Genomic DNA, 17,693 nt, shown 5'->3' on the forward strand with positions numbered 1-17,693 from the left:
GCAAAGTTGACGATACCATGCAAGTTGGCCTGCATGTACGGACGATCATAGATATCATTATCGCTCATGCGGGAACGCGCATCGTTGGTCGTTCACTGCATACAATTGAACGATATGAACGATATATCGTTGAACAATATAGTTATCGTTCATAGATATCGTACCATGTGTACGCGCCTTAACATGGTCAAAGATTGAGGTACATAGTGCGAATAAATTTCTGCATCTAGAAAAGCACATCACCAGCTGAAATTCACACATTGAGCTGGTTGGGTAGGGAAATTAGTAGAAAACGACCTGGGTTGCAGCGAACAGGCATTGTATTGCTGCACGATAACGCCAGGCCACACTCAGCCAACCCGACACGTGAGTTTTTATGGCGTTACCATTGGGAAGTACTGGACCACACTGTTTACTGCCCTGCTAAAAACTAAATAGTACCAACGCGTGGTCAATTAAGCAGCTGGAAAAGGGATAGTCAGTCCCTACAATAATCACAAGATAAAACAATAAAAAAACAGCGCTAAACAAATATAACCGTGATGGATGGTTTTAGAATATAACAAATATTTATTCCATTGTCTAAAAATTCACACTAAAAAAGACTGCACTCAGTGCAAACCAAAGTCATAAAAATTCATCATAAATAAGAAACCAAGACAATATAAAAGTGCTAAATCAAATATCTGAATGTTCAGCTCCCAAATTACTTTGTGCTGTTTGTATTGTTTTATCTCTACAGCCCTGACCTGGCACCAAGTGATATCCATCTCTTTGGGCCATTGAAGAAGTACCTGGACAGAAGGCAAATCGCAACAGACGGTGAAACAGTCATGTCCCAGCTTTGGGTGTTTTACACGGATTTCTTCGATGTCGGGATAGATTCCTTGGTGTACCATTGGAACAAGTATGGTGATTATGTGGAAAAAATAATCTGTACCAAGGCCATGCTATTGATTATATGTATATGAACTAGTTGAATAAATTATGAAATGAGAGGTTGTTAAAAAGGGGCGTTTTAAGAGAAGAGAAAGTCCGTGTGCAGACTCAGGGCCTGATTCAGAGCCGGTCGCTTTTTTTTTTTTTTTTTAGAACGGCCTCTTGGTCACCCACAGCTATAGCGAGCGGCCAGGAAGATGGTCGCGATGGTCAAAACCATCGGGCTTACGTCGAGACCCTTGTGGTAGGGTCTCGTTGCCGCAAGCAACCACTTGTGATCACTTCTCATGGGAACGCCTCCGTCTGGGCAGCCACCCCCCGTAGCCCGCCCACCAAAGGTGGCGTGCTGTCACTCAACATCGACAGTACGCCCCCTTTGGTACGAGACCCGGAGCAACGGATTGCCCGTTGCTATCCAGGTCTCGCGCATGCGCATGACGGAGCCATGCGCTCTGGGCCACCATTGACCAGGTTGCGAGCGCTCAACGCTTGCGACCGGGTCTGAATCAGGCCCTCAGTGTGGGCCTCCTCTATCGTGCGGTGCCGCGGCAGATGCCGCAGCAGCAAATTCTGGCTTAGTGCCAGAATCTACTGGCGCCGTTTTCCCGGGGACAGCAGTACTGCGCATGTGCCGTATTACCAGCAAAATGGCAGCCGCCATTTTCTCAGTGATTTTTGCTGCTCTGCAACGCTGGGCTGGCATGCTGGTGACAACGGGACGGGTAAGTATGAAACTATATGGGTGCAGGGTCCGTGTGCACCGCACACCTTGCACCCATTATAGATACGCCCCTGGGTTGGTATCTTATTTATTGAACCACCCTCGTATATCTATGTACACAAACATATGTACACATCAACGGCCACTTTATTAAGTACACCAGATGTCTTATCAGCCAATCACGTGGCAGCAACCCAAAAGCATAAAAGCATGCAGACACGGTAAAGAGGTTCAGTTGTTGCTAAGACCAAACAAGAACGGGAAAAATGTTTTGTCTGATTTTGACCATGGAATGATTGTTGATGTTGGGGTGATTGGAATATCTCAGAAACTGATGATCTCCTGGGATTTTCATACTCAATCTCTGTTGTTTACAGTGAATGGTGAGCAAAGCAAAAAAAATCTAAGTTACAGCAATTCATTGAGCAAAACTGCTTTGTTAATGAGAGGTCAGAAAAGAATGGAAGGACTGGCTTAGGCTGATAGGATGTTGAAAGGAACTCATTACAACAGTGTTATACAGAAAAGCAACTCTGAAAGCACAACGCCCACAAACACCTGACCTCAAATCACGGCAAATCGGGCCATTTATCACACCAGACACTTTGCGCCTTAGCCGCGTCAAGCCACTAATCCTAAGTCCCTAGTACACGCTAGGTACATAAGGACATATTTGAGGCTACAGCAGGCACAGGTTTTTCAAAATTGGATACTTGAAGACTGCAAAAATGTTGCTTGGTCTGACGACCTTGATTTCTGCTGTGACAAGCTGATGAAGCCGTCATTTGGCTAACCTACCTAGTGACAGCATTTCTGTCTGGTAGTGGCAATTAGGCTCCTAAATAACAATTGAAAGTTATAATACCACTGCCTACCCTAGTTTTGTTGCTGACCATGTCCATCCATTTATGGTGGGTTGTAGTCAGGATCTAGACGGTCAGAATGCTGACAGTCACAATACTGACAGCGGCATCCTGACGTTCACAATCCCTAACGTTTCCGATGTAGAGTATCAGTGTTGGGCACTAGGGATAGGATTAGGGTTAGGCTGCAGAAGGGGACAGGCACTGAATCAAAATAGATCTCTAATCAGCTTATTCTATTTCCATATGGGGGGGGGGGGAAGGTGGATGCATTCACAGATACCTTTCATTCACTATTAACTGCTGTAGTTAGCAAAGTTTGGTCAACACAGGAGTTATTGCTACGTCACAAAAGTCCTCATCCAAATTTATAAAAATAAGCTGCTGCATACTAACTTTTTATAACATAGGTAAGAATCTCTTATAACCAGTCAATAAAGGTGTAAGTAGATTCTTTAAACTTACCATATGTGTCATATGGATCTACGTTGGGGCTTGGCATTTTCCACCACTGTATCGTAGCATCCATTCCTCCACTGTAGCAGTGTTCTCCATTACAGCTGACCACCAGAGATAGGACCGGACCACTGGAAACCGTTACATATACATGTGTAAAAAAAAAAATGAATTCAGAAAAATATACCCCTAACATAACAGTCCCTACAATGTACACTCCTCTTCCATCATATATTCACTTAATGAAGACTTACATGTGAGCCCTGAATGTATAAATTGGTTCCACATCAAAGGAGGCACTCCTGGAAAAAGAAAATGAGTGTGGTTACTTGAGTGGTGTCATGCAGCTTCATGAAAGTCACACATCAGCCTAATTCCTATAAGATGTAGCATGTGCTCACTTTTTGGCAGCCACCGTTTTCTGTAAGTTCCACAATTTCAGGGTGTGGTCTTCAGATGCAGTCACCAGAACAGGTTCTACTGGATGAAATGCTAGCGCTCGGACCCCATCAAAGTGACTTCGCAGGGTGTACTTGGGGTTCCAGGTCTTTCTAAATGCATCCTTATTGGATGGTATCTTATAAGTGGAGGACGAAAAAAATACTGGTCATAAATATTTAATGTGGATGATCATTTAACGATCATTTTAAATAGTAAATATTAGATAGGCCGCGTATAACAGACTCAGAAAAACTGCGGCTCTATCATTGCTATCGAGACACCAACAATGATAATGATGGAGCTTGTAGTTCCACAACATCTGCTATTTGAGCCAAACTTGGACTAAGCTTGGTGAATAAACAAGTACTGTTCAAAATGTCTGTATGTTCACAAATAAAGACAATGAACAAATTAACGGTTCATCGCTAGCAACCAATTTGATTTAACCTGGCAAAAACATGTTTGAGGATTCATTAATGGAGGCAACTCTAGTGCTTTCTTATATAACTTGCTATAAGCATTACGTCTAGTTCCTGGTAAAAAGCTGCAAACAGTGGGCCTGATACAGGTTAGTACGTACACCCGATCGTTTACTTACTAACCCGATGACGGGGCATCTGCACATGACCCATTCTGCGCATGTGCAGAGCGAGTCCTGCAATCTCAGTCATGGTGCCTCCTGAGCCGTTTGGGGGCAGCGCCAGCCTGCGTTCCAGGAAAAGGAGGCCTCGCCCCAGTTTCCTAGAAATGCTGTGACCAGGTTCTGCATCGCAGGATGCAGATTTCCTGGCCTCACAAGCAGCCAGGAGCCGGCCAGGCTGAGTAAGTTTCAGCTTATGCCTCCTGTCTAAAGCAGCAATCGATGGTCACGATGGTGATGCGTGGCAGCGTCTATGGACGCTGCACTCTGATCGCAGATGCCAGCAGGTGGTGTCTATTTCCTACAGACACCTCTTGCTGCATTTGCATTTATTTGGATGGTATTGCACAGCTGCTTCCTGTGCATTACTGTCCACATCTGAATGAGGCCCAGTGTGTGGTACCATATAAATACTTGTACACTTACATATAGTAAACTATTGCTGTTGTGTGACTATCCTGAGAAAAGATGCAGAGCAAGTTACTGCTTACCAATATTAGCCTTTAGATGGCACTACTGAAACAAATCACTAAGGGACATATTCAATTACATGCACGTTTCCTGTGCGTGTAAAGCTTCAGTGTTTAACGCCCGGAGCTTTTCAATTATTCAGCATCTTACCCGTGCGGTAAACCATAGTTTCCGCATTAAGTACAGGAACCTATGGTTTAATCCATGTGTTAAATCCCATGGGGTGAATTTAACGCTTTTTCCTCACAGCTCCTGATGCGGGATCTAATTGAATAGATCCAGGCTGGCAACTAAATATAACCTGCCCCTAAAAGTGCTTTACCAATGCAGAGCTAATATTGAAATGTTTAACAGCTGTATATAAATATTTGCAGCATATAATTAAAACTTTCCTTTAGAACGTCAGTATAACCATAATCAGATTTTTGTACTTACCGTTAAATCCTTGTCTCTGAATACATCTGGGGGACACTGAACCATGGGGTTGCTTGAGGGTCCAAAGGAGCTGGAACTTAATTAGACTAGTATAAACTTTAAGGGAGTAGCTCCTCCCCTCGCAACCCGTGGTCTTCATAAGTGCCCTTGGATCTGGGCTGTTTTTCTTAGAGCAGCCCTGTGTTTTAGATTAGTTTTTCTTTATTTGTAATTTTTTGTTAAAACTTTATATTTAGTCTGCGATGTGTGCAGCACCTGTAGCACACATCGGGGTTCCGGCGGCTATAAAGATCGGGGGAGAGGGACTCCACTCGGAGCTCTCCCTCACATTGGCTCCCAGCCAGCAATCAGCGCTGCCGCCAGACTGCTAGGTAAGTGAACAGTGTTCACTCCCCAGCTCCCACTTATCGGGTCTCCGCACCGGAGCCCGCCTGGACCCACAGCCGGCCGCCACTACGTCCCCTCCAGGAGGGCAGCAGTCCACCGTGCCGGCTCAGCATGGCGCCGCCATCTTGCGGGTTACTCCCCGGCTCCCCTCTTCATATACAGATTATCTTTCCTTCAGTAACCACTATAATTGGTACTCTACATGCACGGTTGTAAAATTATTTTTGCCCAGTAACTACGGTCCTTACATCGTAACTGTAGTCCGAATCATTAGTAACCGTGAGATCTGCCAGGTCCCCAAGTCCCAGGACGCTCTCCAGGACATCTTCTGATCCCATGATGAAGGACTTCCCACCTCCAGATGGAAACGTTATAGGTTCAGCTATTTCGAGAAAAATTATTCTTACATTAAGTGATAATATAGATAAATGACAAATGTATTTTTATGCATGTCTATAATTGTACACATAACAGGCCTGACAGTATAGTATTTGCTAGAATGTTACAGAATGTTATTTTCTAAATGCAATGATGATTGAGGCACCTGAATTTTTATTTTTTTTTAAACAAGTTTTATTAAAGCATCAAGTGTCATATACATGAATACTGTAATGAACAACAGTGCAAATATATAGAATAAAGAGCATTACAATCGATCGTGGACTACTACTTAGAATACATAGCGTCGTCATGACAATGAAATGGAGAACCCAAAGGCTTTATCACATAGAGATCCAGTACAATAAGAGATGAGTAACAAAAATGATAAAAGCAGTGTCTCGCCATCTCCCCCATTCCCACCCACAAACAAGGTTCCATATTTATAGTTGTATAGGAGGGTCATTAGCTGCAATTTGAGTTTGGCGAGTCTCCTATCAGAAACCTCCTGTGTGGAGATAGATAGGCCCTGTACATTAAGTTCAGAGACACTGCAGGGTTTGGCGCGAGGCCGAAGTCATCTGCGAATTAATTTGGAAGTCGAGATAGCCTCGGGGTTTGGCTCGTAGGAGAGGTATCATGAATAAATGTAGTAAGGAGATGGCTCTTGCTTTCAGGGATAATGTTTGTAAAAGAGTGTCTAACGGATTGTCCCAATCTGAGTTTGAGAAAACCCGTATAATGGAACTAATATAGTGTTGTAAAAATGCAAGAGTGTATGCTGTTAATATGGGATAACCCTCTCTAGCTTCCTGAAACGTGACAGGCCCCTTAGTGGACTTATAGCATAGGTAATATATGACTGTTTGTCAATAAGTGTGCAGATGTTAATGAGGATCTTCCATTTTGTAATTAAGGGTTGGAAAGGAAGAGGAGGTATAAAGATCTGTGCGCATTTTACCCATATTTCTGCCCACATTTTCCTAGTATGCCAAAGTAAGCGGGTTGTCTTGCAACGCTGGTGGAATTTTCTGACCACGAGTATGGAGAAAGTGGATTAGATCAAGCCCTCCTAAACACTCCCTTTGCAATTGAACATTTGACTAATATAATTTCTGCAAAATACGTTTTCCCTGAGACCTACGTACCTTCCTCTGCCCTCCCACCCTCATGATCAGTTATTCTGGTCTGTGACCGGGCCGGGCTCAGCATGCCAGGAGGCATGTGAGCCAGTTCTTCATCACCCAGGTCTGCAATCATATCATGCAACTTTGTCCGGTTTACCCCTGTAAAGAAATAGCATATAGTTTATTTTTTAAAATGTTCTTCCATTTTACGTCAGTTTTTTTTTTTTTTTAAATAACAACCTTATCAGTTTTATTATGAAAGATACAGTATTATCCTATAGACAGCACAGTGGTACTGTGGTTAGCATCATCACTTTACAACGTTGGGGGTATTGCGTTTTAATCCAACCACTGCCTTATCTGTGTAGAGATAGTAAATTTTCCTCAAATGCTCGTTTTCTCTCACAGCCTAAAAAAACATACCGTTAGACAAAATAGCTGTCGACTAATATGGACCCTATAGTAAGAGTGTGGTTGAGAGTTTAGATTGTAAGCTCCAGGGCCGGACATGGATGATTTAATATTCACTGGAAAGTGCTGCCTAATATGGTAAGATAATAATTAGTGTATTAGTTATCTTTAATGACGGTCTGACCTATAGCAGCTTCAAGCATCATGAAAGTTGAGAACCACAATGAATTGACTACACTAAAAGGGGGTAATGGGGGGGGACATTCAGCCCTCCCCCACCCCCAAATCAACTGAAACACTCTTTCTTAATAGTTATAGGCCTGACAGCAGTTTTCTCAAAAACTATCCACAGCTCTGCAATAAGCCACATAACAGTGATGATGCCTAATGGGTATCAGCACCTTAACAGAATCGGTTTAAGTCTTCCACTATAAATCATAGCAAAAATCTAACTGTGCAACAATGCCACAAAACCAAGGTATGCAACCACTGGGTCACATGAATGCTAGCAGCAACTTTAGCACAAGTCCATGTTATTGTATCGTACCTAATACTATACACCCAGCTCAATTAGACACTAATTGTATATGACCAATTTACAGCATATACTGTAGCAATGGTTTCTGTTAACCATCAGTAGGACAAGGACAAGATTATAGCCTGGGGGATTCATCCATTGACATTGTATGAATCACGACAGCTTGGCGTCATATGCAGTAAGGGGTGATACCTTACCAGTCAAAAATCACCTTTAAAAGTTCATTCATAATAACTGTATGGTTATGCGTAGTGGGCCTGCATTATATTTGCCTTTGTCGTGGTGTGTAAGCATTCATTCCAATGGTAATGCAAATTAAAGGATGCAAAAGTATGCATTTACCGTGCCAGACAGCAGGATTGGTCACAAACTGTGTACTAAAAAAACCCAAACAGGCACTATAGAATGTGTTCCTGCATTGCTCTCTGACCTTCTGGTCACCGGTAATGTTTTTCTTGCGATATTACAGTGCCATTATAGGACGTTTATACAAACCATATCACTAATACCCAAGAAAGAGCCAAAACGAGCATAACAATATAAGGAAACATGATTTATGTGTCTTCCAGAAGAGCCTATAGATTACACTACTGCAAAGTGAGTGAAACAATGATGCCATAAAACCACACTGTACATTGGAAAATGATTGCCAGACTTTAGCTTATTTTACAATGTATTTTGAAACTATTATGTATAGACCACAGTACTGAGAAAGCTAGATAAGCTCTGTCTAACAATTTAGAAGCATGTAGCTGCAGAATGTATACAATGCACTCATTTACAAGAAACACATTGAGCCAGTACAAGAATAAGGATATAAACCATTAAAGGGTCTATGTACTAATAATCTCGGAACTGCCGCAATTATCTATCCATATCGCAGGGGATATTTTCATTTTTAATGAAAATATCCCCACAATGTACAAAGGAGAGCTCACAGGGACTTCGGTTTGCGGTAACTGCAAATCCCTGCAAGTTATATAAGCAGTGGGCCTGATTCAGCTTAGAACGGAATTGCAAAGCTGCATGCAAGCAGCTTTGCAATTCCGTCCTTGCAATTATAGTAATTTCTGGAAACGGACGCCTGCCGCCCCCTCCACGCCCACAAATCAATGACAGACTGCTGCCAGTCTGCGTGTGTGATTGCAAAATTGGTCTGGCGACTGCACAGATTCCCGACCATCGAATAAGACTGTGTAAACTACCAGGGGCAAACTCTGAAAAGCTTTGCTTTTTGGAGTTTGGTACACAGGGGTCAGATCGTAGTCCCCATTGATAATAATGGGGACTATGATGTGCAGTGCTAATTAGCACTCTGCCTGAGATTTCTCTGAAATCTGCATTGTGCCATTAGTATATACGAATAATACATAAAATTATCCAGAAACTGCAGTTTCTACATAGTTTTATGTAAAAAACCAGCTTCATACATGGGCCCCTTAATCACAGAAAGACTGATTTTGATATAACAAAACAAAACAAAAAAATTTGCACCTTGGCAAAACTATGCTGTGCAGAAATATAGATTTAGATTTTGGAGACATGCAGTGTAATAATAATGCTGACCAGCATTTGTGGGCTACATGCAAAAGCAGCCGGCATTTACCCTGCACGCAATATGCATTTGCACCCCTTGCATTGCAACATGGTTTGTCCAGGTTCAAAGTTACTAGCTTTACTTTGCTCCGAACTCAGAATCAGCCCCACATTTTCTAAGACCAATAGTAGTGTACAATATAGCTCATAAAAGCAGGACAAACATGTATTAGCAATTCCCATGGTATGTAGACAATACTGCATTACAAAACAGTAACAGGGACAACATGAAGGAAACAATTACATGCATTGCTATAATACAGCCTGGATGAGTAGATATACAAATTCATTTATATATAGAGCTACCCATCTTTGTTTTGTGAATACCAGAGGACAAGCACAAACTATGGTTGTTCTTATATAGTGATCACTTGGCACTGTGCTGCTCCTCTGGTGTATTGGCCTGCAAGGATGCCGTATGCAAGTGCAAAAATACATAAAAGTTAAGGGAATTGGCGTAAATATATAACAGATGTGTCTTCATACACCTATTAATTTTGCACTGTGTGGCACGAGATACCTTGCGATTTCAATGCTGCGTACGCTTTCCTCAAATCTTGCGGCTTCGTTAACAAATACTGTACTAGGTTTTTCATCACAAGGTATAAAATCACAGATTAAGCATAATTTGCATGTTGAGTGTCACTCGTATTGGACCTGCCTTGTGTTCCTCATTCTCGGAAAGCGTGAACTTGTTACTTAGGATTAGTGTTTTGGCACAGCTAAGTAGCAAAGACTGCGGTGCGGTAAACAGGGCTATTTGGTACGATTTGAGGATAGGTGTATGTGGGCAGATCTGAATAGGGTGAAAATGTGTTATAAAAGCATCACCTTTATAACAAGTCTTGTGCACATTATTTCACGTGGGGTAAGATTTGAATTTGGATGAAAAACTAGGCTTCATAAATTTGCAAAACTAAAATGAATCACTTATCTCCAAACAGAGGTACAGAAGAATGTAAAATGATTAAAAGTCATCATATTTCAGCCTTTAATGACTTAGCAATGAAGGAACACAGGTCAAAATTGTACAGTATTCAAGGGGCCTTACATTGAATGGGCAGGTAGTCTCTTAATGGATAGCTCCAGCCAAACAGTTGTGTGTTCAGTTAAAAACGGAGCACTTACCTTCCACGCTCCATTATTCTGGACTGTCGGTGACTCCAATGGTTTTAATGGTCCCCAAACAGCACTCAACTCTCCTCTTCCCATTTGGCCTGTATGAGACGAGCCAGGCTGATGGCCATTACCCTACCAGCATTTGCACAGCTTATTCCAAACAGGCAGAGTGGGAAGACTGCACTGGGGTAGAACTGCTAAAATGAGAGGACCACCCTTGAGGACGAGGCAAACAGGGCAGGAAGAGAAGTAAAAATATGTTCATTTAACGCCACCCAAAACCAATTTATTATTTTTCACTAGAGTTAGCCTTTATCCACAGGTCATAGAATTGAGAGGTATACGGGCAAAACCACGGAATAAGTTGTATGAGATCAAGAGAAATCTCCACTTACTCTTGGCCCCCTTTGTCCCCTTGCGCTCCTTCGTGTACTGCTCCTTCAGTTTACTTATCAGAGACTGGTCTACATCCCAAACCTCAGCAGTTGGGGACAGGACGTCCTTGTCTGCATGCGGCATGTTAGTAAAAGAGAGAGTACAGGTCAACAGGTGAGCAGTACGTTAGTATTACCTTTATCTAAAGTGAAGGGACCAGGTTACGAGATTGGGATTGCTATTCTTTAAAGATAATGTTAAGGTCAAACATAAGTTAATAGTGAAAGTTTTAGTACAACGCCTTTAAATGAGTGCTACCATCAGTGCAAGAGTTGCATAAACATGCAGTATTCTACAATATCAAATATTCCTATTGCAAATAAAGATTAAAGCAGTAAAAGAAAAGTTGATAGAGTAGGAATATTCCATAAAGTACAAGGGAAAGGAAGAAACGTTCTATTGAAGTCCTGCTCTTTACGTGGCGTGTAAATATAAAGAATATTGCAGCATACGCAGGCATAGTGATCGTAGTAGTAATAAATGTGCTCGCCTACGCAGCCACCAAGTATATTCCCGCAACAAAAATGTGTCACAAAGCATTATAGGTAACACTCTTTATATAGTCATCCTCTCTTTATTAACAGTTCTTCAGTTTTTTCAACTGGTGGTGTAAAGAAGCAGCACTAGAGTAACCCGTTAGGCGGGGGGGAGGGGGAGATCTGGCTTGTACGGTTTACGCAAGATAAGAAAAGTATTACGGAACTGGAAAATTCCAGAGAATAGCAGAGGACGTGTTTCCACAGAAATACACCTACTGTGGAATTGTAACACATGGTAATACACAGAATTAAGCTGTTGTGTGAGGCTTTCAAGAGGCGGCATCTGCTAGGCCTTCTGCCAGACCTGCAATAATGTCCTGAATTGCACGGTTTGCAAACAGTTGCTTTCAACATAGAGAGTATGCAGAGAACTTATTTCCTTTTATTCCAATCATGTAAATCAAAGCAGACAGTCAGATACTAAAGCTGGCCACACACTAGACCAACTTTCATCCAACCAGCCAACTAGTTGATTGGTTGGAATGAAAATCTGGTAATGTATGGGAGTAACTGATGATCAGCAATTTGCTCCTAAATGCCAGAAAACAGATGAAAATGGTCGTTCAGATAAGTTTGTTAAATGTTTGATCTAAACAATTTGTTCAAACAGTTTTTTGTCCATTTTCCGGTGTTTGGGAGCAAATTGCTGATTGTCATTTGCATTCATACCTTACCAGATTTTCATTCCAACCAATCAACTAGTTGGATGGTTGGATGTAAGTTGGTCTTGTGTGTGGCTAGCTTCAGTTTTTTCAAACTAAGATTAGAATGCTATATCTAATTTATTATGTAATGTATATCCTTCACCTTCTCCCACCACCAAAATGAAATAAATCACTTGGCCTAGATCAGTGGTTCTTGCATCCAGAACTCAAGTAACCCCACCCTTCACCCAACAGGACCTGTTTTGTGGATTTCTGTCTGTGGAAGCAGGTGGGATAATTACTGAACCAGCAAAATAGATTGTCACCTGTGCATTATTAAAAACATGAATGCAGACAAGGGGCATGGAAAGGTGTTTAATAGCATTTTGCTCAGCACTAGTTACAGACAGATATCTCTATCATGATAACTACCAGCTCAAACATGCAAGAAAAATTGCCAATGGTTTAACATCAGTATCCAATGCAGACCGCTGATACCACCACTACACACTTCTGACAAAACATACTGATAAGGTTGAAAACTTAGCTAAGCAAATTAGCACAATACAATAGGATTTGTACAACCCCTTTGCTTTATATGATCATAATGCAGTATGTGTGCCAGAATAATCCTGTCCTAGCAATACATCGTCTGATCACTGCATGACCGAACCTGTGCTCGCTTACTTCCCCCATGTCGTCAAAGTGAAAGCAGAAATAATTATAAAATGGCATCCATACAGTGCCATAGAGGTAGAATATACTGATAAAGCTGTGACTAGTATGAAATTGTGTGGTTGCAGCAATCACAATAAAATTGCATTGATGGAAGCATATGGATTTTTCCCATACACCCACTTTATCCTTATTCCAGAACACAGGGCTGGAGAAATCCCAAAATGAGCCTAAAAAAAGGAATGCTGACGTATAACTTTTGGAAGTAATTTCTAATGATCTCAAAGAATAAATATCTTGCTACCTCTTAGATGGTCTTGCCTAGGTCAAAGTATTTAGTTCTCCTCATGGCAGCTGGAAACACTGATTAAGTGCTAGTATGTAGGTCAGGATATGAGAAGCCATAAGAGTTAGTAACCTCCCCCCCTCCCCGCTAGTTCCCACTGCCCATTCAAGCTCCTTTATTACAAATTACTTCAATAATGTTTATGTAAGTATTTGTAACTTGTGTCTGAAAAACCTTTTCTATTTTCACATATATTTCACTTTTCCTTAGACAATGGTAACAATATAACACAGGAGTGAACAAATTGTCATTTTAAAGAAGGGAATTTTGTGCTACTTACCCCATTCAGTTCCATCTCCTGAACTTCTGGCCTCTCCAGCACCTTCTCCATCTTCTGCAGAGACAAGGAAGTCAAACTCTTTCAGTGCTTCCTCTGTGTCCTCAGCAAGTTCGGCAGCCAAGCCTTCATTACCAATCTGTTTCAGTGAAAGCTGGAGATGTAAATCTACAGTGTTATGTAGCCTAAATGAAAACTAATAAAACATATTAGTTTAATGAACAGAATAAGTATAGCGAGCTGGGGAAAAATAATTAAATGTGTAACTTGGTGGCAGAGCTGGTCGAGAGGTTGTATACAAGTCCAAATCTGCCTCACAAACGTGGCCGAATGAGACTGCTTTGGCCCTCAGGTTGCATTGTACAGGGCATGGCTAGTCGGATGATGACCAGATGGTGAGAATACTTGCGAGACCTGGTCGACAGCTGAATACAACAGATAAAAAAGTTGGTCTGGATCGCTGTTGTTTTATTGTCCACATATGCTGTGATTAGTGGCAGAAGGATTTGGTGTCCTGTTGTTGACTATACATTGCACCTACTCAGCTATGCACTGTGCTCCTCCACATTAAAGCGCTATGGCACAGGCTTGTACAGCACCCACCAAAGCCTCACCACCATTTGACAGAACTTTATGTGTATAATCTGGGTGTGATATAAAACGGAGAATCCAACATAGTGTTTTCATTCAATTTTAGCTTTAACCCTACCCTGGAGAATCATGGGTCCACAGATGAGTAAAAACAATAAAGGGTGGAATACATTTACAATTGCATTGATAAAGTGTCAGCATGGACAGTGTTTAGTGAGTTCTGGTAAGAAAAAGATGAACAACTGATTAGTGAAAGACTATGAGATAGGGGTCTATTTACCAAGCCTTGGAAGAAGATAAAGTGAACGGAGATAAGGTACCAGCCAATCAGCTCCTAACTGACATGTCACAGGCGGTGTTTGTAAAATGACAGTTAGGAGCTGGTTGGCTGGTACTTTAACTGCAACCAAGGCTTAGTAAATAGACGCCTAAGGCAGGGTACACACCTAAACAACCGGCAATCGTGCCGATGTTCAGGGCGATTAGTCTCCACCCTGGACATCGCATGATTGCCGGTACACACTCACTTGAACGATGTAATGAAAGACAGAACAATCACTGTTCTGTCCTTCATTAACTTGTACAGGCTCACATGCGATATCGTATGATTGACTGTGCAGCACAGCCAATCGCACAATATCGCATGCAACCGCTGGTATGCGCAAATTGGGCATACACACTGCACGATACGCCCGATTTGTCATTCCGATTAGTCTAAATCGGGCCGATATCGTACTGGTGTGTATGCACCCTAAGCCTTTACTCTTCAAGTATGTTACACAGGGACCCTGATAATTAACACCAACTGTTCCTTGTACAATATATGGCAGATTATTTGCTCTAATGTTATTGTTTGGCTCATGCTTTGGTGACTGCGTAGCGATTGCTAATGAACGCTAACATTCATAAGCAAACACATCTAAAATGTACAATCTAGCTGTTTGTGTATCTGTTCGCTCTGCTTGTATACTTTCCTATAGGCTTATTTCACACTCTGCCTGACAAGCAATAGGCTCAGCATGTTATTATTTGATCTTTTACTTACATCTGTAAGAAATAAAGCAACCCAAGTGCCTAATGAAATGCTATAAAAATGCAACATTATGATACAAAATGTTAAAAGCCAAATATCAATGTGGTTACAAATGGTATACAATCGGGATTCCGGCTGCCTTAATACCAGCAGCCGGCTTCCCGACTGCCATATCTAGATGCCTGACATCTCCCCGTCGTCGGGAGACCGGCGGACAGCCACGGGGGGGGAGGGTTAGGTTTAGGGCACCCGGGGGGGGGACTTAGGGTTAGGCACCCCCGCGGGGGACTTCGGGTTAGGCACCCCCGCGGGGGACTTCGGGTTAGGCACCCCCGCGGGGGAGGGGGGGATGGTTAGGGTTAGGCACCCCTAAGGGGGGTAAAGGTTAGTCAATACTTACCTATCGACGATCGGGATTTCCAGCGCTGTCGGGCTTCCACTGCTGGGAACTCTGCTTTGGTCATCCAGGCGCTGCCGGGGAATCGAACCATGCGGTCGGCGGTATTTCATACAGATTCCTTACAAATAAATGAATTGATTATCTAATTATGGAACAGTTGCTTTAACAGACTGTTTCCATACAAGTGATTTGCTCAAAGGCCATGAAACAAGTTATGTTCTCTGAGTGATGCCTTGCTTACAGGAAACAGTATCAATCTCGACAGGAGAGTGCATGTGGTACAGGAGACCTGAAAAACAATCAGGAAATCTATCCACTTGAACTTGAGTGACCTGAGGTCCTAAATGGGCCAGAGACATTACTAGAATAAAAACCCATCCCCTCTGTGACTAGATAGCCTTACTCTGCTGGCCAGCACAGATTGCAGAAAAGTTACACTTTATCTAAGCAGCCTGAATAGGCTTATTTCACGACTCCAGGTACATACGGATTCCCTATCACCATCAGTGACCACCTGTTACTGACTCCTCCCAATGCACAATGGGTAGATAACTAGCTGTCATCACCAGCCACCTACACCAGCATATGAAACTGCTTACTTCTAGGTGTGCATGGTCATGCTGCAGCAACAATTCAGTTTGATATTGGCCAATTACTACAAACCAGTGCTGCCCTTGGAAGCAGGAATAGGGTGCAGATTGTAGACATTTGGCTCATATGCAGGACTGTTGGAGAACGTATAAGCATTATGCACTTATCTGGTGGGTCACAGGATACAAGCAGATGCATGTTTCTCGAAGCAAAATTGTTTATTAGCTCCAACAAATGTCTTTGAATTGACAATGTATTCCTACTTGAGGGAACTACAGAAATCACAGCATAGATATGTTCTTGATAAACATTTTAGTCCACAAAGCCCTCTCTTTAATTCAATTCTAAAACAGAATATAGCAGGCAGTAATCCATCCCTTGTCCTTTAACAAACACAAACCTCCTGGAGAAGTTTAACATTTTAACCAGTGGACAGATTGAAGTGTTCTCTACTCTGTGCACAAAACAGCTTGAGGAGAAATCCCACCCCCAAAACTTCCTCCGAGGTTCAGCCGGGTGGCCCTGATTACCTCCTCTGACCGTATTTGGGCTCCAGAGGCAGAGTGACAGGATCCCTGAGCTGCAGTCCCTTGCAACAACTACTACTCTAGTGTGGAAATCGGCAGGCTAGAACTCATGGATAGGTAGGGACACAGGCATTAGATATTAATAATGGTGTTGTATATTGTAGATTGATTTTTTTTTATTTGCAGCTCAGCACTCGATACATTCAGACTGCGGCAGACAGCATAATCAATCCACATTCTTAGATCCTGGCAAAGCTTAGCATACGAAGATTACAAACAGCAGGGGAGACTGATTGCAGCCACACAGTGCCACTGCGAGGAAGCCCCCTTCTGTCCAGGAACGTGATTCCAGTCCCGCCAGTCCATTGATGGCAGCCCCACTAGACATGGTCTTCAATGTTGATTTACAGAGTGATTTCAGTGAGTGATTCAGCTGCGGACACAGTGACGGATCATGCAGTTTGCTGATGATCGTGAATCTGCGAATCATACTGCGAATCATACTGTGCATGCACCTGACCCATACTGCGCATGCACAGTATGAGTCTGCGATCCTGCACGCAGCCCGGCAGCAGATGGTCAGTGATTGACAGTCTGCTGCCGCTTCTGGGCGGACGCGGCGCAGCCACGCCCTCCATTCCCAAAATGGAGGCATGTCGCTGCAGTTTGAAGCCTGTGGAGAGGCCAGGATCTCTGCCCGCTGACAGGAGATTTCCTGGCCACTTTTACTCATCTGCGATGGCCAGCTTGCGTAACTCCATGGACACTCAGGTGGCCGAAGGGATTGCAGAAGATCTGATGCAGAGTCCTTGGATGCAGCTTGGACCAGTAATGCATGTGGGAGACGGGACGCCTCCTGATGCATTATCATATTACAGCTATCGCAGCTAACAGCCCATTTGTCCACAGCTGAATCAGCCTCTCTGTTCTTCAGTGATTTCTGAAACGCAAGTGATTTTGGAAGCTGTACTAATTCCTGTTCTGTAAGTCATCCTGCTCCTGATCTACCCCATTCCAAACGGTATGAGAATACGCCTGCCTGCACTGTAATTTACTCCTCATTTGCATAGTTATCCAGGTTATGGGCGAGGACCATGTAAAAAAAATTGAAGG

The 17,693-nt window shown here is 42.7% G+C and overlaps 1 protein-coding gene across 4 annotated transcripts in view; it reads right to left on the reverse strand.

Moving 5' to 3' along the window:
• STRN3 (striatin 3) overlaps nucleotides 1-17,693 on the reverse strand; it is a 77,777-nt gene that overhangs the window by 11,798 nt on the left and 48,286 nt on the right. The window contains exons 7-13 of one of the 4 annotated variants that reach the window (XM_088456586.1): nucleotides 13,442-13,592; nucleotides 10,918-11,028; nucleotides 6,880-7,017; nucleotides 5,602-5,735; nucleotides 3,381-3,556; nucleotides 3,234-3,281; nucleotides 2,989-3,110 (exon numbers count right to left, since the gene is read on the reverse strand). In XM_088456586.1, coding sequence (XP_088312712.1) covers nucleotides 2,989-3,110; nucleotides 3,234-3,281; nucleotides 3,381-3,556; nucleotides 5,602-5,735; nucleotides 6,880-7,017; nucleotides 10,918-11,028; nucleotides 13,442-13,592 — 880 coding nt within the window. The remainder of the gene's footprint in view (nucleotides 1-2,988; nucleotides 3,111-3,233; nucleotides 3,282-3,380; nucleotides 3,557-5,601; nucleotides 5,736-6,879; nucleotides 7,018-10,917; nucleotides 11,029-13,441; nucleotides 13,593-17,693) is intronic. The other 3 variants (XM_088456587.1, XM_088456588.1, XM_088456589.1) reach the window with 3 other exon arrangements.

The sequence above is a fragment of the Taudactylus pleione genome, unplaced genomic scaffold (assembly GCF_031769625.1).
Source record: "Taudactylus pleione unplaced genomic scaffold, aTauple2 ptg000707l, whole genome shotgun sequence".
Taxonomy (NCBI): Eukaryota; Metazoa; Chordata; class Amphibia; order Anura; family Myobatrachidae; genus Taudactylus; species Taudactylus pleione.